Source organism: Pangasianodon hypophthalmus, chromosome 27 (genome assembly GCF_027358585.1).
Source record: "Pangasianodon hypophthalmus isolate fPanHyp1 chromosome 27, fPanHyp1.pri, whole genome shotgun sequence".
NCBI classification, from domain to species: Eukaryota; Metazoa; Chordata; class Actinopteri; order Siluriformes; family Pangasiidae; genus Pangasianodon; species Pangasianodon hypophthalmus.
Window position 1 is genome coordinate 6,360,906 of NC_069736.1, and position 27,958 is coordinate 6,388,863.

At 41.2% G+C, this 27,958-nt stretch overlaps 1 protein-coding gene across 8 annotated transcripts in view; it reads right to left on the reverse strand.

The window, feature by feature from the left end:
• Nucleotides 1–27,958, reverse strand: part of ncor1 (nuclear receptor corepressor 1) — a 76,311-nt gene that overhangs the window by 26,064 nt on the left and 22,289 nt on the right. For 5 of the 8 annotated variants that reach the window (XM_053230462.1, XM_053230461.1, XM_053230459.1 and 2 more), the window contains exons 7-18: nucleotides 27,509–27,565; nucleotides 27,313–27,365; nucleotides 25,482–25,548; nucleotides 24,022–24,194; nucleotides 22,626–22,716; nucleotides 21,447–21,625; nucleotides 20,446–20,500; nucleotides 19,270–19,371; nucleotides 8,740–8,870; nucleotides 7,357–7,565; nucleotides 6,871–6,975; nucleotides 3,707–3,769 (exon numbers count right to left, since the gene is read on the reverse strand). In XM_053230462.1, the coding sequence (XP_053086437.1) occupies nucleotides 3,707–3,769; nucleotides 6,871–6,975; nucleotides 7,357–7,565; nucleotides 8,740–8,870; nucleotides 19,270–19,371; nucleotides 20,446–20,500; nucleotides 21,447–21,625; nucleotides 22,626–22,716; nucleotides 24,022–24,194; nucleotides 25,482–25,548; nucleotides 27,313–27,365; nucleotides 27,509–27,565 (1,285 nt within the window). Of the gene's footprint in view, nucleotides 1–3,706; nucleotides 3,770–6,870; nucleotides 6,976–7,356; nucleotides 7,566–8,739; nucleotides 8,871–17,416; nucleotides 17,750–19,269; nucleotides 19,372–20,445; nucleotides 20,501–21,446; nucleotides 21,626–22,625; nucleotides 22,717–24,021; nucleotides 24,195–25,481; nucleotides 25,549–27,312; nucleotides 27,366–27,508; nucleotides 27,566–27,958 lie in introns of those variants that run through there. The other 3 variants (XM_053230460.1, XM_053230464.1, XM_053230463.1) reach the window with 3 other exon arrangements.

A 27,958-nucleotide genomic window follows, 5' to 3' on the forward strand; every position in this document is an offset into this window, starting at 1 on the left:
AAGGAGGGAAACTCTGTATGAGTTACATGTGAAGATGTTGCAGTGTTGAGCCAAAACTGGTAATGCTTGACAAAGTGACTTTGAGGGAAATGGACTGGATCCTTGCTTTACTTTCCTCTCAGAGTTTCCTCCGAGAGCACGCACTGGTGTGATTTCCATAATCTTGGCTAAAACGTGCCAGATTACTGCTAACAAGCAAGATTCACTATACAAGAGAAACAGATAAGTACATTTAAGACTGACAAATGCGTTCCACAAAGCTGACACAGAATATATGTAGTATATTCTCAAGTCTCACTCCCCTGGACCCTTCTGTGCTTGAGCTTCATGGTCAGTAGTTACTCTAATACCCTCTCGTGAGCACCCTATGGCGAGGCTAATCCTCCAATCAGCTTGGCTGTAGTGGATGTGTTAACGTGGGCACACCCTAACCTGATTAACCCTACTTTCTCACTAGCGACTGACAAAGTGACAGGAGACCATTCATTTTCTATGTACATGTGTGACACAAACACTATTTCGGTGACAGCTGTAATTTAAAAAACTGCTATGAAACGTTTACTTTATTGTTGTGAAAGTTAGCTTTAAAGAAGGCTTAGCTTCTCCACATTCAGAACAATCATGTCATGTTTGGTATTCTAGCTCAATTCTAGTTTCTACAGATTTTATAAATGGCAATTTACTTTATAAACCTTATCAACCATATATACTGGTGTAGAAACACATTGTATATTTTTCTATATTCGTAATAATAAAAAAAAATCCAGTTTCTAGAAGCATTCATGAAATTTTACATTTTCATTCATAGGTTCTTCACTTTTAATTCTACCATAATCCAAAGACTAGCTTTTAAGAATGCAAATGTATGCATATTTAAGCTCTATTTGCATAAATCTAATATAAAAATCCTCAAACACAAAAAAGGGAGAAACAGCCAATAAATGGCAAATGTCACTTGTGACTTGTGACACTTGTAGTGTCTTGTCTTAATTTACAAATATCTTTGACTAAAGATGAAATCATTCTTTAAAAATGGTATTCACTTTAGCGTTTATTAGACGTCTGTTATACGTGAGTTTTGAGTAAACAGGTTTTCTATTCTTTCCTCATCATGGGGAAATATGTTGAAATTCTCATCCATGATAATCACATATACTACAGATGTGGAGGACAAAAAGTAGGTTGAAAAATGCTCAAGAATTCCGCTAAGCACAGAAGTTATAATGCAAAATAATTGGATAAAGTTTCAGTAACTCAAGCTGAGGTGAAAAGTTCTGCAGACTGTCATTCCCGAGTGGGAAAACATGGCAGTGCTGAATGCTGCTAGCTCACAGTGCATCCGGTTAATGCACTATGCTACATAACTGTCCTTATTCACAGCTGAACGCCTCACCGCTCTGTCCAACCTCAAGCGAGACCTCAGAGTACTGAAATGACACTGAAGCCAACACAATATAGAATCTTTGCTTCAATCTTTGCTGTTAGCTAGTAAGGAAGAAAAGGTTGAAAGGAATCTGTTTAAAAAAGTTTGCCATGACCTTCATATAACATTTGTTCTTTTATTTTGCGCTCATAAACAGTCCAACAGTTTCACCACAGTGTTCATGTTTCTGACAGTGGAAACCCATTGGGAAATCCTTCCTCTTTCTGCAACGCTAATATGTGCACACAACACACACACACCCTAGTGTTTCCCACTTCCTCCTTCCTCCTTCAACTTCTGCTTTTCTAACACAGAAGAGGAAATAAGCAAAAAGATTTTAAAAAAAGATGACTGTAGTCTGCCCACAGAAAAAAAACAAAAAACAATTCTCAACCAGCATACAGGAAGCTGTGTGCGCGTGTAAATTCTTTACAAATAGAAGATGGGACACTCGTTACACTAAAACGACATGGGAAGGTGGCGTTAAAAAACAGCCTGTGTGTCCCGACTCTGTTTAAAGAGCTACACTGTAATCAGTAATAATAAGTAGAGTGCACATCACCTACATGCCACTAAAACATGACTGTAATGAACTCGGGTAGTTTGATTTTAGTAAAAATAATAAGGATAGAAGCTCCAACACACAACCATCATGAACACATGATTCATCCTAATAAGGCTCTTTCCAACTCAGACCTCCAACTCGGGTCCGATTGACCTGAGCCATCACAGCGCATCGTTGACTGATTAAAAACCTATTAAACAGAACATGACCTTATTTTTTCCCATGTTTCTTCATCCATCTAGCCGTCTTCTAGCTGTACCAACTGTTTAATAGATACATTTTTTTGTTTCTTGTCATCTGATGTTAAATTGATAATGTTTCTGCTTCTCTTGGCAGTGACTAAAAATGACTAATGTTCAGGTCTGGCACCAAGTGTGTTCTGAAACGGCCACTTTTCACTATTTAAAGGTGTATTAGTCAAACTTTGTCAAAGTTTCTAACGGTTACATAGGTGGAATAAGATTCAAATTATTATTATTATTTTTTTTTAACCCCTTGAGCCCGCCCATGTACACAAAGCTCAAGCATACTATCTATAGTTAGCATTAGCAAAAACAGTCATGACATCCAGTCAACTCGTACTCATTTATGAGAATGGTCAAGAGTGCCTTCGCTGTCCTGTTTTTCTTTGTAATGAAAAAACTATCTATTTGATTCCTTACATGAAGCCAGCTTTATACAGATTGGGTTTAGATACCTGACCTAATTCTGTGTCCAGCTTCATCACCCTCGCCAGTAAAAATGACTCCATCATGGACAAGTACTGCCAAAGTTTATTCTGATTTAACGACATTTCTTATTGTTGTTTCCAAGCACAGCATGTTCTCTGCTCATAGGAGAATTATCTGGCTTGTGCTGGACACTTACCGATTTCAGACTGAGATAGAGGCTGAGTAAAAGGGCGTTGTGGAGGCCCAAGTAAACACAAACAAGCACTCTGGGCTCTAAAGCAGTTTTCCAAATGGGTTTTCTCTGCCTCATAATACACTTGTGTTGAGGCCATTGTTTAAACCATTATTATCAAATAAATTATTTTAACAAACCATTATTAAGTTCTACATATTTGCCAGGTTATTTATACAAGTAAAAAAATTTTAAAAAAATCGAATATTGCACCTTTAACTAAATCTTAATGTATAAGTAATGCAAAGAAGTATGCAAAACAATAGCAGAAAAACACTGCACAATTTCAGCTTTACGGTGTGTTTAAGGCCATGAAATCACACACACTAAAGACAACATGATTTACCCACATCACTCTGCATGATTTTTATAATGACCACTGAATAAAAGGAAGAAGACTAGAGACAGCAAAGGAAGGATGCCATGACTAAAATATTATTGACTTCTATAAGAACCAGCTTCTGCCATGCTGCCTGATTTGCTCAAGCCTAAATCCACAGAACAGAGTCAAAGACCTTTAACACGTTTCAAAATAGGGCTTATCCCGCGTTTTGTTTTTTAAATTTGTTAAACTTTCCACCACTTAAACTGCAGGGTTGCAGAAATGACCTTTGTGAGTGACTGATTCAAATCTTTATTGGAAGCCCAATTCATAATGCAAATTAACTTCCTCGGTGAATCACCATGTGTGCACGAACGCACAGCTGCAGTCAGAGGTCTGCGGCACACACACTTACACACACTGGGTTTTCCTAAAAACATGAGATTAGGGAAGAAAAGTAAAGGTCAGCGGAAAAATGAAATAAAAACGCTACCTTTTTTGGCGACCTCCATCTCCTCCTCTGTCCAGCGAGACGTCTCTCCAGCCTCTACAGCTCCTGCACACAGAACAACACACACTTAGTACAAGGAGAAAACGAGAGAGAGAGAGCGAGAGAGAGAGAGAGAGAGCGTGCAAGAAAGAGACAGAAGAGAGAGACAGAGCAAAAGACAGAGAAAAGAAAAACAGACAGACAGACAGCGAGAGCAAGAAAGAGAGAGAAGAGAGAAATAGTGAGAGAGAGATGCAGAGAGACAGCAAAAGAGAAAGAGACAGAGAGAAAAAAAGAGAGAGTAAGAAAGAGAGCAGGAAAGAGAGAGACAGAGTGAGACAGAAAGACAGAGAGGGAGACAGACAGAAAAAGACAGAGCAAGAGAGATAGGGAGAGAAAGAGAGAGACAGAGTGAGACCAAAAGAGAGACAGAGAGAGTGAAAGAAACAGAGAGAGTGCGAGTGAAAGAGAGAGGGTTAGAAAGAAAGACAGGGCAGAAAAAAAAGAGAGAGAGAGAGAGAGAGAGACAGCGTGAAAAAAACTGAGAGATAGAGAAAAGAGTGTCAGACAGAGAGAGCTCCAAAAGAGAGAAAGACACAGAGAAAAACAGACTGACCGTAATGCACCTTCTTCTTCTTGATCTTTAATCTAATAATTTGTTTACATCAGCTGTCCTGCCCTCGTCCCTCTTCCCTCCCTCTCCCCTACCCTCCCCTTTTCTCCCCGTATCGTCCACTCTCACTTTCCCTAAAGCGCTCGCTTTGCCTCTCTCTCTCAGTTCCTTTGCTATTTCTCTTCCTTTCCCCTCTCTCTCTCACTCACTCCCTCACTCTCTCATCAGCTGATCTATGGCTACATGCACAAGCACCTCCTTCCTTCCCTTAAACAGCGGCTCTCGTGCACAACCACACAAGAGAAAGAGAGCGAGGCAACAAGCGCAACAGTGGGACAGAGTGTGTGCATGCATGTGTGTGTGTGTGTCCATGCATGTGTGTGTGTGTATTGCTCTGTACTTCCCCCCACCCCTTGGAGACTCCTTGAGATTGAACAAACATTCGGACAAATTTAGCACAGTGTGACCCTCTGACATTTATACAAGTGAGTTGTGTGTGTCTGGGCTGATAAGAAGATTCGTCTTCTGTGTTTAGAGTTCTTGCACAAAATGTCCCGACTGACACTGCTCTAATAAACGCGTGCGTGTGCTACTCTTTATGTACATACGGACATACATATATACTGTGTGTATATACGTATGTGTGTATGTATGTATGTATGTATATATATATATGTATAAAAATCTGTGTGTGTTTATTCTGTCTTTTAATCTATGTACCGCATCTGTAATGGTTAAAGGTGTCGAAAAACACTGGAGTGTTCCATTAACTGACATTTCAAAAAACAGACACACTGCTTGCAATTAAGACTAAAGCAGGACCACTTTTATAGAGACACCTCTAAGTTGCCTACAACAAAACACACACAGTTTACAGCCACAAAGTGTCTGCCCCACACACACACACACACACACACACACACACACACAGCAGGGCATAAATACTTCTTTCTCTCTCTCACTCACTCTCTCTCTCTCTCTCTCTCTCTCTCTCACACACACACACACACACACACACACACAAAAATCCAGGGCTGGAACGTGCCCAAATTGGTGAGGGGGCATGGCACAAATATTTCTTTCTCTCATTCTCCTCTCTCTCTCTCTCTCTCTCTCTCTTACACACACACATACACACACACGTTTATTAGAGTTAAAGCCAGTCCGATTACGTGTGGCGAAGTTAGCTATGAGGTGACTTGAGGACAGCGGGCAAGATAGGAAACAGGAAATGGAGAAACAGGAAGCCGCAGCTCTCCTGCACTGGGATGCAAATCTTCCAAAACACAGACACTGGCACAAAATTTCCAAAACACACAACTCTGCATGCAACTGCGTCATCTGCCAGATCTCAGTTTCCTTTCAGGCTAAACTAGTTTGCTTATAGACATCCATGAGATGTCTTCCTAGCACGTTTTACTCGTTTACTCCAGGACCAAACTTATCAGCTATACTCAAAGCAGATCTCTCACTGGGCTCTGACACAGCAGTAACCCACAGAACCCTGTGATTTCAGTTACGTTTTTTAACTGGCACAAAAATGATGGATAGATACTACCTTCGAAGGATGTTTCGTTAAATATAATAAAGGTCTTTGTGGACGACGTTGGAAGCATGCAGGGAACGAGGCGGGGATGATGTTGGGTATATAAAGATGGCCGGGGGGGTCACGTATGTACCGTGGTGGCTCAGTGTCTGACAATTGATAATCACACTATTACACTAACAATCACTGTCATGTGATCTTCTACATGAGATTTACCAATTCAGTCACCTGATCATCAGCACTACCCAAGTCTAAAGCAGCGCTCTAAGAAGTTTTCTTCCAACCCAGAGATAAAGAGACACAGCTCATAGAGTGCTAAAAGAGAGAGAGAGAGAGAGAGAGAGCGAGAGCGAGAGAGAGAGCAGGAAGTTTACCTCCCTTTACAACCCCATGACAAATGTTATCCACCTGAGACACACGCCATCAACACAGCAACATGCAAAGTCCACAAAGAGAGACAGATGGACAGAGCGAGGGACAAAACCCGGGACAGCCTGAACCGAGCTGTGGGTTGTTCTCAGAGATGGGAAGGGAGGAGTAGAAAAAAAGAAGGGAAAATGGAAAAAAAAGCCTCAAATGTCAGAGGACGCAGGCTTCAGCCAGCAGCCCTGATGGATCCAACAGACGCATTTCTGACGGAGCCGAAGGGGGAAAAAAACGTTCTGTGTAAACAGCTCTTTTTTCATTTCCTTGGCTGTAAACTCACGGCACAGAAGTGGGTCAGCACACGCAGCTAAAAAGCGAGCTCACATTTGTGTTTTCCGTTCTGGTGCTTTTTCACCCTCAGGTTTCGGCAAACGGACCCCCAAATACACACCGCTTCTTTTCCATGAGCAGAAAACATCAAACAAGTTCCCTTGTAATCCATATAGTGTACAATAAATCAACCGTCCAAACCCAAATACTGAAACTGAGGCTCTGACAAACAGACGTCAGAGGACAAGCACAAGGCCAGGAGTGTGTGAAAGTGTGAGGATGGGAGGGGGCTGTGCTTCTGCGTGTTTGTACCTCGTGCTTGGCTGTCCATGTTGGTCACAGGAGCAAGCTTAGTGAGTTCGCGTGCTGGCTTCGGAGCAGAATCTGGTTTGGGAGGAGGGACAGACTCCGGTACAGCTAGTAGAGAGAGAGGGAGAGAGAGAGAGAGGGGCAGAGAGAGAAAACCATTTACCGTCACTTTTACAGATTTTACAGCTGAGAAGAAGTGCAGACGTGTGTGTGTCATCAGTGACTCAGATATAAACTGTGTTACACTGATGAACACGCACAGATGGGTAAGTAAGTGCTGATTCAAGGGTTTTACTGATAACAATACTCCACGAGGGTTGTACTAGATGTAATATAAACTTACAAGCTCTTTAGAAAAACTCAAAGTGTGAGCTATTTGATCAAACACACCATTTCCTACTTTCTTAGTACCTTTTTTTCAAACTCTTATTAAAATCAAGCACATCCAAGCTCAGCTGGGTATGTGTGTTGTGTGAGAGTGTGTTTTACCAGGCTCAGGTGGTGGTGGTGGTGGTGGCGGGGGTGGTGCTGGTGCTTCCTCTGTGGCAGTACTAGCAGCTTCGTTGGCCATGGAGCGTGTGGTGATTCGGCCCTTACGCCGTCCCTGGCTGTTAGCTGTCTTGCGACCTCGTGGCGTGCTCTGCTCCTTCCCCTCCTCGTCCTCTCCCTCACACTTCTCTTTGTCTTTGCTAATGTCCCTGCACCAAACACACGGGCGAGCATTAAACACACTCCCGAATATGTCGTGAATTTTCACTCTTATTTTTGGCAAATCTGAAATATCATTCGTTTCAAAACAAACACAGGAGGAAACAAACATGGTCGTCATGTTATGTGCAATACAGAAACCGGGTTTCACTCCTCACTGCATCTGTGTGTGGTTTAGGTCATATCAAGATACAAGATAATAAGATACAAAACATATGAAACAACCAAGTGCAAGCAGGGTGTGTAAAGTTCAATGAAGTCGGTTTGGCTAAATAAAAGGTCTTTGATGAGAATAAGACAATTTGCAAGGAGACACATGGACTAAATGATTAATTTATATAATGCTTAATTTATATAAAAAGTAGCACATTTTCATAACAAGGTATTTCCGTGAATAGCCTAACACACAGCTCTAGATGAGGAGTCCTAACTATTGATGGAGCTGCTATTGAGAAATATGAATGCACTCCAAATGTGTTAATGCCATTAGACAGAAGGCCTTGTCAACAAGAAACTCTGGCTTCAAATAAGACACAGCAGATTTCTCCCATCTGTGTTTATTAAGGATTTCCAGAACCGTTGTACTGATAAAGGGCCATCCTATTCTCAGAAGCCTGTCTGCCTCAATATAAACAGATGCTAGATCCCCATGCATGTCATCTCCACAAAACTAATTCTCAGAATAAGTGAGATGGACCATTATAGGAGAAGGCATGGAGGAAGGGATGGTGAAAGAGAAAGAGATGGAGAGAGCCAGGAACTACTTATGAATAGTTCTCATTTATGAGTGGAAGCGTGGAAGAGGTTGTCTGTGGCAAGAGGCCAAGTTGTCTTTAATAAGTGGTCTAGGCTCATATTCCTCTCATACCCCTCTCTCTGCTAAAAGGGAAAACAAGAAGTTGGTCCTGTATAAACAGCGAGGGCACAAAAAAACTCCCCCAAACAGGGCCTGCAGGTATGACCGGGAATGCTCTGTGACCTTCTGTGGTATAAGAGGCTTTTTGATGAAAAAAAAAAAATTGCCTGAATTTACATCGGGCTTTTATGGAGGATTAGTGATGTCAGAGCCACGGCCAGAGCCAACGGCCTGACTCAGAGCAGGAGCCAACTTGACCTGTGGGAGAAGAGAGAAAAAAAATGCAAGCAAAGCAAAACCGCACTCACTTTGAGTCCTCTTTTTCATCTTTCTCCTCCTCGTCCTTCTTATCGTCTTCCTCTTTCTTGTCTGATTTCTCCGACTTATCCTCCTCGTTCTTGTCGTCGGACTTGTCTTCTTGTGAGGGCCGTGTTATCTGCTTTGAGAAAGGAGACACAAAGCAGAGCATGTTTAGACTGTGGTTCTGCACAGAATGAAAATTGCTGATTTATATACACGTCATTCACTGTTATAACTGATAAGTCATGTAGCGTTATAAATTCAAAAAAAAAAAAAAAAAGTGTAACGATTTTAATCAGATCAAACTGTGTGATTTTAGGGTCAGCTTTGGATACCTAAAACATGACTGTTAACCATTAAAAAAAAAAAAAAATCCCAAAACACAAAAATGGGCATTTATCTACAGTCACAAGTCAAATAGAAGACAAAACCTCAAATCACAGCTCATTCCTGTTATGGGAAGACTGCATTTGGTCAACTCCCTCCTCTTCACTGCTAGTTAAATCTAACCAAACCCACTTTCTTTTCAAAAACTGAGAAGAAATCTGATGAGCTCCTTTCTGGAGAAAGAGTGGGGGACTTTTGCTGACCGGGATGAGGCCTGGTTCTGTACTTCAAAGCAAATCTGATTGAAGAGTGCACCATGAAAATGGCTCTGTGTTAGACTTAATCTAGTTGTGGGAAAACATGCCTGCATGTCATCTGCCTCATCATCCATAACACAGCCATGCTCAGATGTATATTATCACTGGGGTTCAACAAGCTGTGGCCAGAGAATGGCTATGATAAAGGTTATATGTGTATAAGTAAAAATGGATTGCACTTTAAATGGGTAATTAAAGGAATGGCCAAACACACACACAAACACACACCCTCAAATATGGCGGGCTTATTAGAACAGAAAGCGTTTGGAGAAATGATGAGTGACCTGAGGTTACTCATCAAACTAAATAGAGAGAAAAATGAGAGAAAGAGCACACAAGAAGGATAAAAAGAGATGACAGAGTTTAAGAAGGATGGCCAGTTGGTGCACGCTCCAAAGATAAGACTAGCACTACTGAGGCGCTTTGATGATGTTCACATGGATGGGGTTGTCTGGAAGGACAGGCTTTCGTCCAGGCTCCAAAATCACAATAGGTTCATTGTTGACGGAACTCAGTTCAAAGACGGGAAGAAAGCAAAGGCTTTAACAGAGGGTAGATCAGAGGAACACAAGGCGCTTGGCGGCCCAGTGACTGGGTTAAAGCTACACGCGCTCGGGCGATGCCATATGGGAAAACAAAAACTGTAGCATCCTTAAATGTTGCTCCTCCCTTCCTGGGATGCACAAACTATGGCAAAGACATAAAGGAACATGTCAAAAGAAATGGAGTGTTGGGCAAGGGGACGAGGGCACTTTTACCATCATAGCTTGTGGAGTATGTGTGGGCTTTTGCCTTTTTTCAAACCCAATTTTACCATGGGTGCCAATAATTCTGAAGCTGACAGTACAAAACTATGCTTTTAGAAATGCTAATCAGTTATGACATAACTCCAATTACAATAATCCACAAATCTGGCCATTTTTTCCTCCCTAAAACGTACAAGCACTTTATTGGGTTAAAACTGTTAAGAGAACAAAGCTGCCTCAGCCAAGACAAATAAGCCATGCAGACACCAGATGGGGCCAAGGAATGTCAAAGGCTCGACAGCGGAGAGAGTGAGTGAGAGTACGTGGAGAAAGTGGGAAAGAGAATGAGACTGAAATTAAAGAGACAGAGACACAGAATAGAACTAAACCTACTGCAAAATCACATTAAAATGCCTTGTGAGCCTTCATTCAGAATGGAAAAATGTCCAATTAAATGGCTTTGTAATAATTAAAAGTACGCAGCGTACGCAGTCTCGAGTGCCATTCTCAGAGTGCTCAGAGCAGAGAGGGAGCTCACGTCATCTACGCGCACGCCAATCGAGTTCCCAAGCTCTCTACTGCCACTTAGGCTCTATTAATAAACCAAAGTGCTCACAATAATAAAGAGCCTTTTTTCCATTGTACTGAGGGAATCAAACACTTCAGGTCAGTCAACAACTGGCTCGTATCTGGGCTTTTTTTTAGGGAAAAATTATGTTCTTCAACTTCGATTCTTCACAAAAATAAAGTATTTATGGAAGAAAGAGCTCATTTCAGGACTTCATCCAAAGACAAGAGCATACAAACCAGTTCACTGTTACATAGTTAAAATAATTTACTATAAAAATTATTTACTATAATATATACAATAACGCAATGTATTTAGGCTATTGGATATATTTTCCTCAAAGTCTGACCAATAACTTTTTCCTTTAGACACATGTCCGATTTCGATGATGTCTGTGGGTGGATGTCCAGGAAAAAAGCCTAATCTCTGAGTGAATGATGGCTTTCCTTTCTGGCATATTATTCAGAGTGATGCTAGCCAGTCACGTGAGAATAGAGAATGTGGAAGTTAGTGCTCTCCTCCAAGCATGTGCAACTGCTTTGCTAAAATTTATTTTTTTTTAATCCCCTGTAGCCTCTCCTAAATCGAGATAAAATGTTATCTACTTTTTCCAGAGGTGGGAGTGTGGTCTTGATTAACGTTAAGTTTATTACATCTCATGTGATACAAACAGTATTTTATGACTACTCGTCTATTTTATTACGTAGTTGATGCGCATATTTATACCACAGCATGCTTGAATACTCAAATCTGATTTGGTTAGAAGGTGTGCATTATATTCGTTTAACAGCATGGCTCTGAAAGTCGTTCCGGCTGTAACACGAAAGATTTATGTTAATGCGCTCATTCTACTAAATTATTGTTTCTACAGTAGCAGCTCATACACAGAGGCTTGCACGGCAGACACTCCACATAACCCAAGACTAATAATAATCAGATTTTTAAAAACGCTGTTGCTTAACAAAGCAAAACACAGTTGTTGATGTGGTGACTTTTTCTTGTTAGATGACATTTATTCAACATTTACTAAAGGAGTCTGGGTTATAAGCAAAGGAAAGTCTTCAGGGCAGAGGAGTTTACACTTTGTGGTTTCTCGGTAAAATAACAAGCTGGATACTGCAACAAGAAGATCTGGTGTATTAGCAGAGAGATTTGCAAAGTTAATGAATCATTGTTGCAAAAGCTGTACTTAGCAGGTTTGAGAAGAACGCCTGCACATTTTCACAGAAAAAGGTAAATAGATTGCTATTTCTTTTGTTATGAGGTCTACTGTTCTATCGTGGCGTGCTATCTACAGTCCTTTGTAAGCATAACAGCCGTTGAGAATGTGGGATAGAGATTCAGTAACCTGTTCTGTGGAGTGGTGCAAGCAATAGGGGAGGCTGAGTAGTACAACTCCAGATTGAGAGATTATGCTTGGAGGGGAGGACTTGTAATCTAGATTTTAGAATGTTCTCATTGAGTGCAGCGCTCTTAAAGAATGAATGAGACGCTGTAATTTCAGTCCAGTCCAGTGCTGTTGTTGGTGTTTGTATAAATCCAACATTTGTATTCGTATAAATGGTGTTTGCTCTAACATTGGTGTGTGGGTCAGTTATAAGGCTTTCTGAAACTCTCACTGTCCCGGAGCCATCCCGTGCCCAGTCTAGGAACACCCCGCGTTGGACACACAGATCATTCAGATCCAGGCCAGTCTGATCAGACCCCAAAGCCAACAGAATGGGTGTCAAATTTCCTCTTGAAGCCAAGGACGTGAAGCTCTAACTCCCCTGCTCATGGCACCTTGAGTATCTTTACCTCCAGAACTGGAGAGGAGCAAGCCAGTTCTCCAACATCTATTCCATCATTGTTCAGCACGTTCAGAAGGTGGGACATCCATGTGCTGGTGTGAGTCTATATTATATTCAGTACCCCGAGTCTACCTTCCCACTGGGGGCGAAAAATAATATCCCTGGTGCAGTGGGTGTTCAATCCAAACCATTTACACACTAATCTCAATGTTTTATTATTCATTTCCTTTAGTGCATTCTGTTGAATATGGACTTTGGAAAATAGATGTTGTCCTTTAGACAGTGCAATCTGTCTAACAGCTTCTAGCCTCATGATAAGGGGTAGAGAGCGGCTGTCAATCAAATCCAGTCTGGGTGCAAACACAGAGAAGATGCTGTTCACTTGCTCCTTCCATTCACCACCAATGTACATTTAACAACCAAGGTATGTGTATGTTTCATGAAGAGAGTACACACCTATTGGTTGTGATGCTACTATAAAGGGTGTGTCAGACAGACAGACACACACGCACATCTCTCAGTAGACCAGTTCTGACTGTTCTAACATCTAAGATCAGGTTTTAAATGGATTGAGGATGGAAGATTCGTTTAAATGAGTTTATTCCTGGTGTGGTGATCAGCAGGGGTTGTGGAAGTGTGAGAGGGGCTGTAAAATTCTCCTTTCCTTTAGCACACAACCAGAGGCTTTGGATCGTTCCCCTTTTTTTGCTGATTCACCAGGCACTTATTTGAGTTAGGAAATGACAGACTCGCAAGCCAGCAGCCTCCAACGACTGGAACGCTCGGAAGACATCTGACTTCAGGTTGGAATGCGGATCAACAGTAGAACCGAGTCGGAGAAAGAAGTTTCTGTCCAAAAATAATGAGTGTGTTCCTAGACTGCAGAACACTTTAGAGAGACCAACATGCTATACTCATCTATGAATGAGTGAATGAACAAAAAAGCTTACTGATATCTAAACTCAAGCTTACTGACATTTAATTTATTTATATTACGTGAGAAGCATTGAATTCTGGTATTTTGTGATACACAAGTAAACAAAAATAGCCAAACGTAAAAATCAGCAGTGTGAGCAGCTCTGGGATCTCTGATCCAGCAAACACCAGCTACACACACGCAGAAATACCACTCACAGGAACACGCACTTTGTGATACACACACACCAAAAAGCACAATATGCAACAGCTGTCATGCGCACACAGGAGCATTTACACACACACACACACACACACACACACACACACACACACACACACACACGAGTACCCACACCTGCTCACGCGGACACCAAGACACACACATGCTCAGACGCTCACCCACACACACAAAGACATACACAGACACACAGAGTCAGAAAGAGACACACAAACAGACACACACACACACACACACACACACACACACACAACCTTGAAGTTCATCAGTCAGTATGTGCGTGTAAAGCATTTGGATCCACAGCAGCAGTGAATCGTACACACACACCATGATGACAGCAGCCGCTCAGACTCTACTCCAGACTGTAGCCCTTTCACACTCCACGCTGCCACAGCATACCTTCCACTCACTCCCGAATCACAACACATCTCTCTCTCCCTCTCCCTCACACACAGATACACACTTGGGTGATGGGGTTGGGCCAGGTGGTGAGAGTCTGGAGCGTTTGATTGGCACTCACAGCCGCACCGCAAACTTTTCTAGTTCCTGTCCTGGTCATGGGAAAGCGGGTCATACCACTGTGACATGCAGGAAAGGGGGGGGTGACCAGTCCTACCGTCTCTCACAAAACACACAAACCTCTCTGTGTGAAGCTGACAATGTCAAAGAGTGCACTGCACACAAGCTACCAGCGGGGCTGCTTCTATCCTGCTCCCTTTTTTTTTGCTTGTTTGTTTCTTCCTTCCATCAGTGACTATTGTATTCTCCCCCACCCCACTCCTCCTTTCTGCATGTTGAAGGGGAGAGGGAAGAAGTTCCAGACAGAAATCTGCTCGGAACAGAGCGATGTCAGCTGGAGCCCTGAGAGCAGAGTTAAAGAGAATTGACACTGGTGTTTTTTCTACAGCCCTCTACTCACTTAGATTAAAAAAATAATAATAATAATTCTGCGCTGCCTTGTCACAAACAACAAAAATGGAGCCTCCTGCCATGTGCTGCTCCGTCTCTCTCCCCAAAATAGCAAAAGAATCACTCTCTGCGTCCTCCACGGTGCTGGAAGGTCAGTGTGTGAGCCGATTGAGTCTCAGCAAAATATCTTTTTAATTATTGATATTGGACTCCTGACAGAGCACCATATCTATCCAGTGTTCCAGCAGCCTCAGTGATCAGTGGTGCAGCAAGACACCCTATTACCCACACACACACACACACACACACACACACACACACACACACACACACACACACACAAGTGCATCAAGAGTCGATACTTTCAGAGCATGCAGGTCAAAGGCAGGGCTTGTTTTAATTTACAGAAACAACAGCAGATGTAATCTATCCTCATGGAATAAATTAAGCCCATACTCAAAGCTGCAAAAAATGCAAAAAACCCAGTACACTAATGATACTTTTATTTAATAATTGAGGGTAAAATTTTGCCATTTTGTTTTACAATTTAAAAAATTTGTGCAAAATATTGCCATCAACCATATACCAACTTTCAGTATTAGCACAAGAAAGGTGCTAGATTAGACTCCGAATGATTCAACAGAAAAGCGTTTGCCCTCTCGCCCAGAGATCATGAGTTCGAATCCCGATGATGCCACAGCCATCCGTCAATCGGTCACAGTGTACTATCTCTCCCCTGTCAATCACAGCGACACTACCCAATCGTGGGCGTCTGTGAGCTCACATTTCCTTTCAGTGTGTTACACCGCCCTGTGACACAGCATGAGCAGCAGTTTGAAATGCGGTGTGGTGGCTGGTTTCATGTGTCTCAGAGCAAGCACATGTTAGCCTTCACCCTCCTGGATTGGTAGTTTACATATAATAGGGTAGCACTGGATGATGAGTGGGAACTGGCCAAATTAGGGAGGAAAAAGTGGAAGGGAAAGGCAAAAAAAGAAACTGTAAAATTGTAAAAAAGGAATTAAAGGAGAGACACTGTACAGAACTGAGATCAGGGAGAACGGAGGAGTGTGATGCAGTAGCTTGGGGAAATAGAAGAGAGGAGGACAGGCAGCTAACACAGAGTATGGCCTGGTTATACTTGTGTGTCAGTGTATTTGTGAACACGTGGAGGTGTCACATGGGTGTCTGCCTTCATATTTGACAGTAACAGTCAATGTGAGTCAATGTGTCCACTAGGGGGCAGAATACGAAAAGCTAAATGAATTTAGGATGAATAGAGAGGAAGGAGTTGGTTCTATATTACACATACCGTACAACAAAGTATTAACTTTGGGTTTTTATTTATTTATTTATTTTAGATTCTATCCAAAGATGAGAATGGATAGATTATACCAGGGGTGTCCAATCTTATCCACAGAGGGCCAGTGTGGGTGCAGGTTTTCATTTCAATCACACCTGATTCCACCTGTTTAATCGGTTGACCTTGGCTTTCAATAGACTCAGGTCTGGCTTCTGCTTGGTAGGAATGAAAACCTGCACCCTCACTGGCCCTTTCCCTTTCCCTTTTTCGGAGTGTTGGAGCTTTGTAACAGTAAATAGGTTTTCCGCCACAGGACAGTCTTCCAGTTTTTTGGTAATATGATAAGGATTGTCATTTTTTTTTTTTTTTTTTTTTTTTACATAAAATTTTTTTGTCTTATTTACTTCAAGAAAGAGAGGCTAGTGAAAGAAAACTGTTTGTAAAACAGGTGATAAGAACTAACTTCTCTTACATAACATAAAATGTAACTATAAAGGGTTAAAAAGTGCAGTGTGTTATTCATTAATAAATGAAATATTGTAATCATTGGCAAATTGCTGTGGTAGTAAGAGGAATAAAAGACTTCAGGGTGTGCTGTTGTAGGAATATAATCCACTTCAGAGTGGTATCACTCCACCCTTTATAACTGCACACCATGTTGTGTTTTATTCCTTACATACAATACAATTAGCCTCAACTGAAATGCAGTTTAATTTTTACTAATAAAAAAAAAAAAAAAGTCTTGCAGATCAGCAGTCAGATTAAACAATTATACAACCAACATTACTCTGAATCCCTTCGTAAAACCTACGAAAGAAAGCTCCCATCTTGTCACAACCTTTCCACAACCAGACACACCCCCCTGGCCTCATCCAATCAGCATTATCCTGACGTATGGTACACTGTTAGGGTTTTGGCAGACTGTGCATCAGTCTCTGCGTGCCATGCTTACCCATAAACCCCCTCTCTGTGTCTCAAAACAAATACGCTTCAACACATGTCTGTACAACACACGTCTGAGCTCACACTCCAGCAATATAAACAGTAATACACACACTAGTACAAATAAACACTGCTGCAGCAATAAAGCTGTTCTCATTCTTACACCAATTCTTTCACTACATCTCTTACTGACTCACTGATGGAAATCGTTTTACTGAACTTTATACTGCACATTTCATATAAACTGAATTTATACGCTTGCATGTAGAAATAACTGAAACAATATGACTACATGCTTATTCACATTAATTGAGTGAGTCTTTGAATGCTAAACATAATCAGACTCAAAATAAGTACGTAAATAAACATGCAACCAAACTCAAAGATTAAAAACAAACAAGTAGTTTTTGAAAAAAATCCAGATGTTGCGTTAGCAAAATGGCTAACTTTAGCCAAGCTGGTTAAGATCACAAGTATGTGAAATTAATTAAGGACACTAAAAATTGTGTCCCATTTTTGCCATTTCAACCCAAACGTTTGATACTTCCAAAAGAAATAAGCCAAAAACGAAACGCAAAACACACTTCAACATCTGTATCCTGAACTCTATGGCGTCAGATCTCCTACCTGCTCCACTGTCTGTGTGTGTGTGTGAGAGCAGAGCAGCTCCATCCAGAGTAAATAAGCACACTTAAACTATCAAACATGGCTACCATCGCAGAAACAGAAACAGATTTTAGCTGTATTGAGGAGGGATCAAAATATGTTTCTCTCTCTCTTTCTGTCTCTTCGCTTTTTTTTCCTCCTGTAGTCCCTGGAAATCAGCATGAAGCCTCTGTAGCAGGCAGATGAAAGATTCCTCGTAAGCTGTGCAGCAATACATAAATCACAAAGAGGGAGAGGGAGGGAGTGAGTGAGAAGAGAGAGAGATCACGAGCGAGCAAGTGAGAGAGAGTGCACGAGCAAGCGAGAGAGATAGAGAGTGCGCACGAGCAAGCGAGAGACAGAGAGAAAGAGAGAGTGAGAGAGGGAGAAGGAAAGAGATGAAGAGGGTGTGGTCTTTGGGAGCACAGTGCCTGCTTCTCATTTAACCAAAACACTCGCACAAATAACAGGGACATGGACATGCACATGCTTTTCATACAGATATCATTCTCCTATGGCATTTCTTTCCTCATTCTACTCTGTCACTAACTACTAACTACTCTTTCACTAAGAAATGTGACACTGACAGGGGTGACACACAGCTGTCATACAGGCATTAGTGTGCAAAAAAGACACACTAGCAATAGTATGTGCTAAAGACACACTAGCAATAGTATGTGCTGAACACTAGAGGGCTATTAAATACCTCAGAAGCCACAAAACACATTATAACTGTGACAGGAGCCCAAACAGCATATTGCACTTACACTGCTAGACAATACATTTGTGATATGCCTTAAGATATATAACTCATGATTAATTTAACAAAAGCCACATTTACAGTACTTTTCTACAGCCTCTTAGAATTCAGCTTGCTCAGTGAGCCCCACAATAATGTGGTTTGTTAGAGAGATCATTTCCATGCTTCAGGCTTGGAGATCCTTGCTGCAGAACCAAAAGGCCAGGGGGGGACCTTTTGACTCGACTCTGCTCTTCTAGCTCCTCCTACATTGGCTCAACCCCTCCTGGGTAGGAGGAGCTCCTGAAATAGCTTACACAGCTTGACCTTTCTATCAAGTTCACCAAAGTACTACTTTACAAACTCATACATTTGAAAGATGAGCACAAATACAGTATAAAGTGATAAGCATTTCTTATTCATTTTGGTTATGTTTGGTTACTAAATGTTATACCACAATTCTCAAATCTGATTGGTCAGAAGGTGTTGATTAAGTTTCTATAACAGCAGCTCTGACAGTAGTTCACGCTGCAAGGTTTATATTAATGCACTTGCTCCGAGAAGTTATCATTTCTACAGTAACAGCTTACAAAGAGACTTGTATCCTGGAAGCTACACATAAACGGATTATAAAACGTGTGCAATTGAGATGAAATTTTCTATTAGGGGATGTTTGTTTAGCATGTTTGGAAGGAGTCTCCAGCGTCAACGTTTCGTAACTATAAAACAGAGGTAATACTGGAACGTTTCCAGGTTTCTCGGTAACATGGCAAGCTGCATTTTTTTTCTCTCATTAACTTCAAGACAGAGAAATAAAAGTGAAGCTGGTGAGGGAATGATTATTTATAGCTGCTATAATGTAAGTGATAACAGGAACTTGTTCCACGGTTGTTCCACAACATTAAATGTATCTATAAATGGAATAAAAAGTACAACTATGGTGTAAGAAGAATAATAAACTTCAGAATGTTTCAAGCCCTTGACTACTCGAAATGGCCATCACCAATATTAAGGAGGAGAGAGAGAGAGAGAGAGGGAGAGAAACACCACCTGCACCCACAATTCACGCCAGTGTAACACACTCCTTCTGGCTTACCTGGTTCCTCCGTCGTCGGCTGCCATAGTTTCGTCGGACCAGTGTCTTATAGTTCTGGCTCTTCTTGGTCAAGTAGTAATACAGTACACAATCTGAGACACACTATAAAGGAAGGAGAAAGTGTAAGCATGCAGCTGAGTGACAGAGAGAGCACACACACACACACACACACACACACACCCAATGAAAGAGCTGCTCAATTACTGATACTCCACTGATATAAATGATCACAAAGAAGACACTTATTAGCCACCGTTAAAGTGTGTTGGTTTAATTCAAGTGCACTCAGATTCACATATTCACTCCTAAAGATGAAATCAAACTGCATCTGTCCCACAAAATGGATTTCTGTCAGAGCAAATCTTGGATAATTGTGGGTAAATTGGGGATAAACAGTGTTGCAGCAATCTACCAAGCCCATCGCTGATTATGTTCCTATTACATCACGCATCATCATGAAAGTGCTTTAAAGAAATTGTCCAGTCTTCTCAGGCTAATCTCTGTCTATACCATCTGCAGCACATGTGTGATTATCACAGACAAAAACTGACACATTTCCTGTGCTTAGAAAATAACAGAAAACCTTTTTTTTTTTTTTTTTTACTCCACATTCATTCATAATGTGAAGCACATTTACGCGAATCTATCCATGTAATGTGGGACTACTTTCCAGAGAGACAAAACTGTAGTCAGGTTACTATTATAATTCTGTGGTGTGAGCACATGGATAGCACGAAACCTTCAGGAAAGCAGACATAACCCGAACATTAGACACATTAAAAACGCAATAAGAATGGCCTGTCATACATTAAGTCACTGTTATAAATGTATTGATTGTAGTTTTTAAGTCTCTTTTCTCTTCTGGAGGCTAAATTCTTATCTATGGTAACTTCAGATATGCTTCAAGATAAAGGTTAGGTTGGAAATAAACTGCAGTATTTCTATGATCTAGAAAATCAATGGCACTTAAGATCTGAACATTAACCTTACCCACTACAGGAGAAGCCTTTATCTGAGGACAGAGTGAAGTGGCAGCATTGTGGTCTTAGAGCTGCCCGTGGGTTGTGACTGCATTAGCTGTGTGTGTGTGTGTGTGCGTGTGTGTGTGTGTGTGTGTGTGTGTGTGAGAGAGCGAGAGAGACAGGAAAACTGCCCGCACAGACAGGAAGTGCTCACCTTTCGCTCAAGATAAGTGGCAATGAGGCCAAAGTTCTTTGGGTGCTGCACAAACCTGCAAAGCAAACATAAGCCAAAGTGAATTTTTTTTTAAACTTCTGAACAGGACAAGCTGATTCATTACAAAGCACACACCAAAAGTAGGAAAACAATTAGCGGGTGTGTGTGTGTGTGTGTGTGTGTGTGTGTGTGTGTGTGTGGTCTATCCCTCCATCATTATTCCGCCCAGGGTTTTGTCTGGCCCATAAAAATGCTCCCCAGCCCACAGAACTCTTCATAATGCTAATCGGATCTAAGATGAAGCCGTATCCAGTCTTCCCTGGCTTGGGAGTGTGAGTGCTTCCACCAGAAACTGTGATTTGTGGAGAGAGCTATTAGCTTGAAATTCCATGCGGTGCGGTCAGGACACATTACTGCAATATAATATATGGAAGGGAAGGAGATCCATGAGAATGTGGGATTTAAATGCTGGTTATTCTCTCTTCGTGTGTGTGACTGCAGCAGTATGTATGGGAGAATGAGACAGCAGCTATATGAACTACAGTTAACTGCTAAGTTAAACATACACTCGAGTCAAGATTAGCCTACTAATGTGAGATTGGGGGAAGGGGGCGGGGCTTCCAGGGGATGTCAGTTAATATCTGAGAGTTCAAAACATCTGCACAACTGTCAACCATTCTAGATTAGTATATTGACTGGCTCATCGCCAGTTTCTTTTTTTTTGAGGGGGTGGAGCGACAACTGGAAATACGACAACTGGCATTTTTGCTCCAGAGTACTCTGACCTACACAAAATGAGAGAAGACTGGCTAATCTGCACAACATACATGGGAAATTCATATCAGAGCATTAAGAATAAAACCCAGAATTATGCACAGGACAACAAATTCTGACTCCATACAAGTACACTTCTGTAGCAATATTCCCTATCAGCTGATGTGTAAAAGAACTAAAGACGTGAGTATGACGACCCCAAATCCCACTGCCCTGTTCATACTCACTTCTCCTTAAAAATCTCCTTCTCATGCTCAGTCCAGACGTTCATGAACTGGCGAGACTTAAAGACCTTCATGGGGTCATCCATAAGTCCGTTCATGTTGATGAACTTCACGCGCCTCTGCTCCGAGTCATACATCATGGGAGGGATGACTGATAGCTGCCTCATCTGCTTCTCGTTGTTCTGATGGGTGGAGAGAACGATCAGTCTTTCCATGTATTTGTCAGCATACTTTTATTTAAAGGCAACCAAAATGTAAAAACAAGTTCCAGGATTAGACTGTTTCTGTGACATGATGTATACACAGAGTGATAGTAACTCGCTCAACCGCTGGAAATGTTACACCAGCTGTCACATACAGATGGAGTCATTGCTACATAAAACTTGATTTGAGCATGGCAAATAAGTGTACTGTTAAACATTAAGTACTTTATTGCTTTGGTTACAGTGCTTCAGTATTTTTTGCTGACTGCAAAGCTTTCTTGGTAGATTCTGCTCCTACAGCCTGCAATTGACTCCCATGAGTCTCCAAGGCCACATCTAAGAAAACCTAGAAGAATTAATAAAGTATTCAAACGGCCCTAGAGTTTTCCAACCTAATCTCTGTCTACCAACACGGACAAGAAAACCTCTTTACGCCAAATGCTCTTATAATGGAAATCTAAGGGCAATTACGCGTATTTATGCAATACACATCTTTAGTCAAAGGCATTTGTAAATCAGTAAATCAGTATAATGGGATGGGAACATATTTTTCAGAGGGAAGAATTTATGGCCGAGCGTTATCGGTGTAGACACAAACGCAGAACTGTTCTCGTTACTTTATTGCTCCATTGTTTCCAAGACGCACTCTCATGTCTGTCTGATTAAGACCTTTATTGTTACAGAGTATTGTGTGTGTGAAAGTTGTAGCTGTGAAAAGTGCCCTTAGACTTTCATTATAAGCCAGTTCCAAAGAAACAGGTTTAATGGTCTTTTGGTTAGTGCACGAAACTGGGAAATTCTTGATTGTGGCAATTATACATCTGCTACCGATGCTGAGAATAGAGACCTAAGTAAAAAAAATATCAGACTATTCCTTTAAGGAAGTAACAGAGATTCCCCTAAGAGCAAATGTCAAGGGGAAGTCGACGATTTAAAAACAGATATGATTGAGAGGATTCTGGGTGTGTCCCTGACCTACCTCTTGTTCCGAGAGGCCGTCTATGATTTCTGAGATCTCATGCTCGCTCCTTGCTATGGTGGCAGACAGCCCCGTCCCTCTCTGTCCCACCCTGAAAGACAAGCAGACAGAGGATGAGAAAGAGAGCAAATAATCCCACAAACACACCATTAACAGTGAAAAAGATATTGCTCTATTGTACTCTTTCCTGCAGGGCACCAAGAAGTACGTCTCCCAGGAGAGGTATTTAAACGAGACCTCTTGAGTACAAACATCTTCCAGGGAACAATGGTTGAGTCCCTATAGTCATTCATTCATTCCCCTGCCAGACTTTACCATCGCCTCCAAAACAAAACCTAACCGCGGCTCCAACAAAAGTCTTTGAAGCACTTAGGCTCAGTGGGCCACTACTTCTGACTTTTTCCAGAACTGTTCTAATGGTGTGAGGCTTCTCAGAAGTCTTTGTTGGACAGCACTGAGAAAATGTCTCTTCTCTAAACAATGGATGCACAGGTAACTGAGAGTACCTGCAGGATAGAGGTCAGAGTCTGAATGGGAGGAAATAAAGCCCGCGGAGAAAATAAACAGTGCAGAGCCAGGAAGAACTACTAAACTAATGCCAGAGGTCAAGTGCAAACAAGTCGAAATGTCTTTGTTCAATGAATGGGCAGGTGAACAAAATAAACCGTAAGGTCTTGAAGCAAAGCGGCAAAGAGTTGCTTTATAAGGGCTGACACGAAACACTTCAGTGGGTGTATTTCCATTGAAATATTCAGAAAAGGGAAACTGAAACAATACTGAACGTTTTACATTTGGAATGAGGTGTTGTGTAGAGTTGAGGTTATTTATGCGCAAAAATAAAACTAGCATAACAAGCTAGTGGATGGAAACATTACTAATTCCGACAGTGTGCTTCAAAAGAAGAATGTGAATCCAAACAAAAACCATGACTCCTGCAAAAAAAAAAAAAGAAAATGTGCAGACAATAAAATAAATAAATAAACATGGCTGAACTGTCAATGTATTTCTAGTTATTGGAAAATGTAGTGAAATCTGGTGTAGGGCAAAGTTCTCCACTGTGCTCAGTTCAGAGAAGTCTGACAATCGCTGTACCAGGAACCACATCATGCATGACCTCTGACCTTGCCTCCAAAAGGCTCCTTACAGCTGACTGGACAGCTCCTGGCCAGCCTTTTTTATTTATTCGTTTTCAGAATTCAGTGCTGCACCCTTTCTGTTTACACACCAAGTTACATCACAGCGGCTGCAACGGGGTGTGTTTGTGTATGTGTAACCTCCTATGAGACTGCATATCCGCAAAACAAGTTTCCAGGCCAGCCTATTTTCAAATTTCCTGGAAGGGAAGTGTTCAGGGAATGCTGGGAATTCAGGACGAGGGTAATGGCGCTAGCCTGACCTTTGGAAGCGCTCCTGCTGCTCGCGCTGCTTGCGGATCTCGGGGAATTGGCGCTCGTAGTACTCGCGCGTGCGACTCTCCTTGGCCTTACGCCGTGGGTTGTTCTCCATCCGCTCCACCTTCTTCTCCCACGCCTCCATCAGCTGGTCGTAGCGCTGGCAGATTTTCTGTTCCTGGCACGCAAACAGACAAAATTTCAACCCCCTTCCTAAATATGTATCGTGGTATTTTCACCCACCAGCAAAGAATGCATCAGTAATTTAACTTTAGGGGGAAAAAAATCACTTTCAAGCACCAGTGTGTATATGAAATCCATTAATGTGCTAATTATGAACTATGGCTACATTCATATTTCAGTGTTAAAGCGTCCCACATCGGTCTTTTTCTTAAAATGTCACTGGTCTGATTATTCCAAACGTTTCCAATCATACATGGACCACACTGATATTCCATCCTGTCAGATACTATCTTACACCTGGCTATGTGAGTGTAATGAGAAGGGTCAAGCAGGAATTCACTGTGCACGTACACATCACTACAGCCTCCTCTCCTGCACTCACACGTCTCTCTGTAGAGCTGTGCCAGGAATAGCTATAAAACAGCTAAATTTATGCATTTGGCCTTTTCTCACCTCCTCCACGTAATCATGTTCAGCTGACAAGCTGTCAGCTGAGCTCCAGAGCAAATAATCTTCACAACAAAGACTTCATTTTATCACTACTGCAATGATGGATTGTCTTCTGAATATGATGATCTTTATCTTGATTTCAAAAATATTCACACGTGGGTTATTTTAGAGCAGATCTCTGCTCACACACATGACCGACACTAATTCAAAAACATCAGTGTGAATCATCAAGGTAGGAAGAAAAAAAAACAGAGCCAAACGACGTACGTGCTTGTAACGAAAATGTGGCTTTAAATAGACCACAAGCAATATGCTTGGTGAAGTGCCAGCTCGACAAGGGACTCGGACTATTTTGTTCAGAATCCAAGTATGTCTCACTACTATGGAGTAACTTGCACTACACCTTTCTCTCTCTTTCACACACACACACACACACACACACACACACACACAAACACAAAACCCCTCCACAGCCAAATGACTTCCACATGTGGTCTGAGAGGTATATTTAGATTAGAGGAACGCAGCGCCTGTTCATGGAGCTTGACCATTCTGCACTGTGTGTGAGAGGTTTTAACCATACCGGATTACATTATGCTAGAATTAAGATGGACGTCTATGCATGCCATTTAGAAGTGGGACAAAAAACACAGCATACACGCTTCCATGCTTTTTAAAGTGAGCTGATTGCTGTACAAAGGTAGCAGCCACAGACAAGCTGCCATGGCGTCATTAATATCGAGAAGAGCGTATGACCTTCTCAAAGTGCAAACAAGTGGATTGTACGCACACACACACTCACTCACTCACACACACACACTCACTCACTCACCCTCTGTTTGCGTGCGTGGTTCCTCCTCTTAAAAAACAGAATCAGCTTCTTCCTCATCACTTGATTTCTATGGAGAAAAGAAGAACAAGGAAAAAAAAACAAAAAAAAACACACATGCTCACATGGATTCATTCACTCAACCGCTAACACGCTTAATGCTCCCACAGCAGAAGTCTGGCCCCGCATTACCACAGCAAGAGAAATATATCAACAAATAAAACATCATGCTTGTGCTGATTTTAATACACTCCTTAATCAAACTCTGTTAATTAAACCCGCAATTAAAGGAAAGTTGAGTACAGGCTTTGTTCTTATAAAGCACGGCATATTAGACTTCAATGAGGCAGTTCAGTTAGATTGTCTTTCTTTATCATCTGTAGAGTACACAAAGCTGGATAAGATTTTATTAGCTATAAAAAAAAAATAAAAATTCAGAAACTTTAGACCTTAGTCCCAGTAAGGCTTCCTTTCTACATCTGCTAATATTTTATTGGATAACTACTACTAAAATATTTGTTCAACAATGTAATTTCGCAGCAATGGCTAGATGCCATTGAACACACACACACACACACACACACACACACGTATGAGAATGACTCATTTTTAGTAAAGTTTTGTGCAAATACTCTTTATATGTAAACATTTACAGCTCTAATAAATAAATAAATAAATAAATAAATAATCCAAATGCAATTTCTTATCTTTTCCTTATGTTAGAGGATAGGCATTAATTCATTCTTTTGTTTTTCAAATATCCAAACCACCTGGTATCAGATCAGTGGCATCTCTAACGACGACAAAAAAGTGAAAATCTTCCAGTAATGCAGCTCGGCCACTGCAGCTCATCAGCTACCACAGACTCTTCTTCCTTTTACAGGGTGCATTTTTTTGTCCTATCTGAATTATTTATCTTATTTCTCTGAATTTATGGATTTTTTTTTGGTTCGCTTTCTTTTCATGTCATTAATTTTAAAAGTAAATTTGTACAAACTCTCGTAGGATACGAACTTTTTTCCAAACCAACTAGTTTTTCATGAATACTGCATTTCTTGTGTAAATGCTCCTGCAAACCGTTTATGACTAAATTCGTTTCTACACATTTTGACTCCACTGTTAATCAGTAAGAGTTAACAGACTGCAAGGTCAGATGTTTCAGTCGTATCTCTACTTATTCACTGACACTTTGTTGGCAAACCTAAACATTGTGAAAATGCTGCCAAGTGTCCTAATATGATATTTTTGCCAAAATGCCCAGCTCTCAGACTGACCCAACTGACACATTCACTCGCAAAACTGATAAGATTCCAGACAACCCGACCTTCACCTTGGTTCATGCGCACACACACGCGTACATACACATACACATACACACACACACACACCAAACAAGGACACACTGTGCTCCCATTCTATCTTCATAAAACCTCAGTCAGCATTTTTGCAGTCATACAGTAAAACATTTGTAGAGTCGAGTTTCTGTATCTCTCTAACACTAAATATTAGTATCATGCTTTGTTTCAATATATTTTTCACTGTAAACTTGCTATTGAATTATAAGTTTAAATTTTGACAAGAGCAATGACTTTTATGAATAGACAGGACAGCGAAAAGATTTTTTGCTATATAAAAAAAAACAAAAAAACAGCATTAATTTAATCAATCTGGCTTGAACATGTTTGGACCATAAAAACTCTACGCCCTGCACTTTTAACCCCACCCGACGACTTCCGTCATCACGTCTCACTTCTTATCAGCTACCAGTGTTTGATAAATCCAAGCTACTGCCCACTTTTACAAATATTTAGTCAGGAAAGGAACAAATACTCACGTCTTAATGTTGTCGTGGTACACTTTAGTATCTGACGGCTGGTTATACAGGGGCTGGTGACAGAAAGACACACACACGGGAAACAATGGTTAATCATTAGCAATTAAACGGGAATGCTGTGCAGTTTCAGGAGTACTGAACACTGAACACTTAGTACAATTCGAGCAAACTGTCGCATCAGTCATGCCACACTCACCAGCTCTACTTTAGGGCCAAGTCCTTCAAAGATCTTATGGGCCTCCTCTGCTTTTTTCTAAGAAGAGAAAACAAACAGTTATCGTTGTAGCCAAAACACTCAGTTGGATTAAAAATTCGAACAACTGCAGCAGGATGTAAATCCTCAGGTTAGCTACGTTATCTGTAACATATAACTGAGCTCATATCAGCAGAGTACTGTGCTCGATTTACTGATTTATATCTCTAGCTTTATAAATAGTAGCTGGTAGCTAAATAGTAGCTAGCAGACTATTATCACGTCTTCACTGCTATACATTTCTCTCTCTCTATCCATCCATCTGTACATCCATCCCTATATCCAACTATCTATCCGTCCCTATTATCCATCTAGCCATCCATCTATCAATCTCTATATCCATCTCTCCATGTGTATCCATCTATCCATCCCTATATCCATCTAACCATCCAT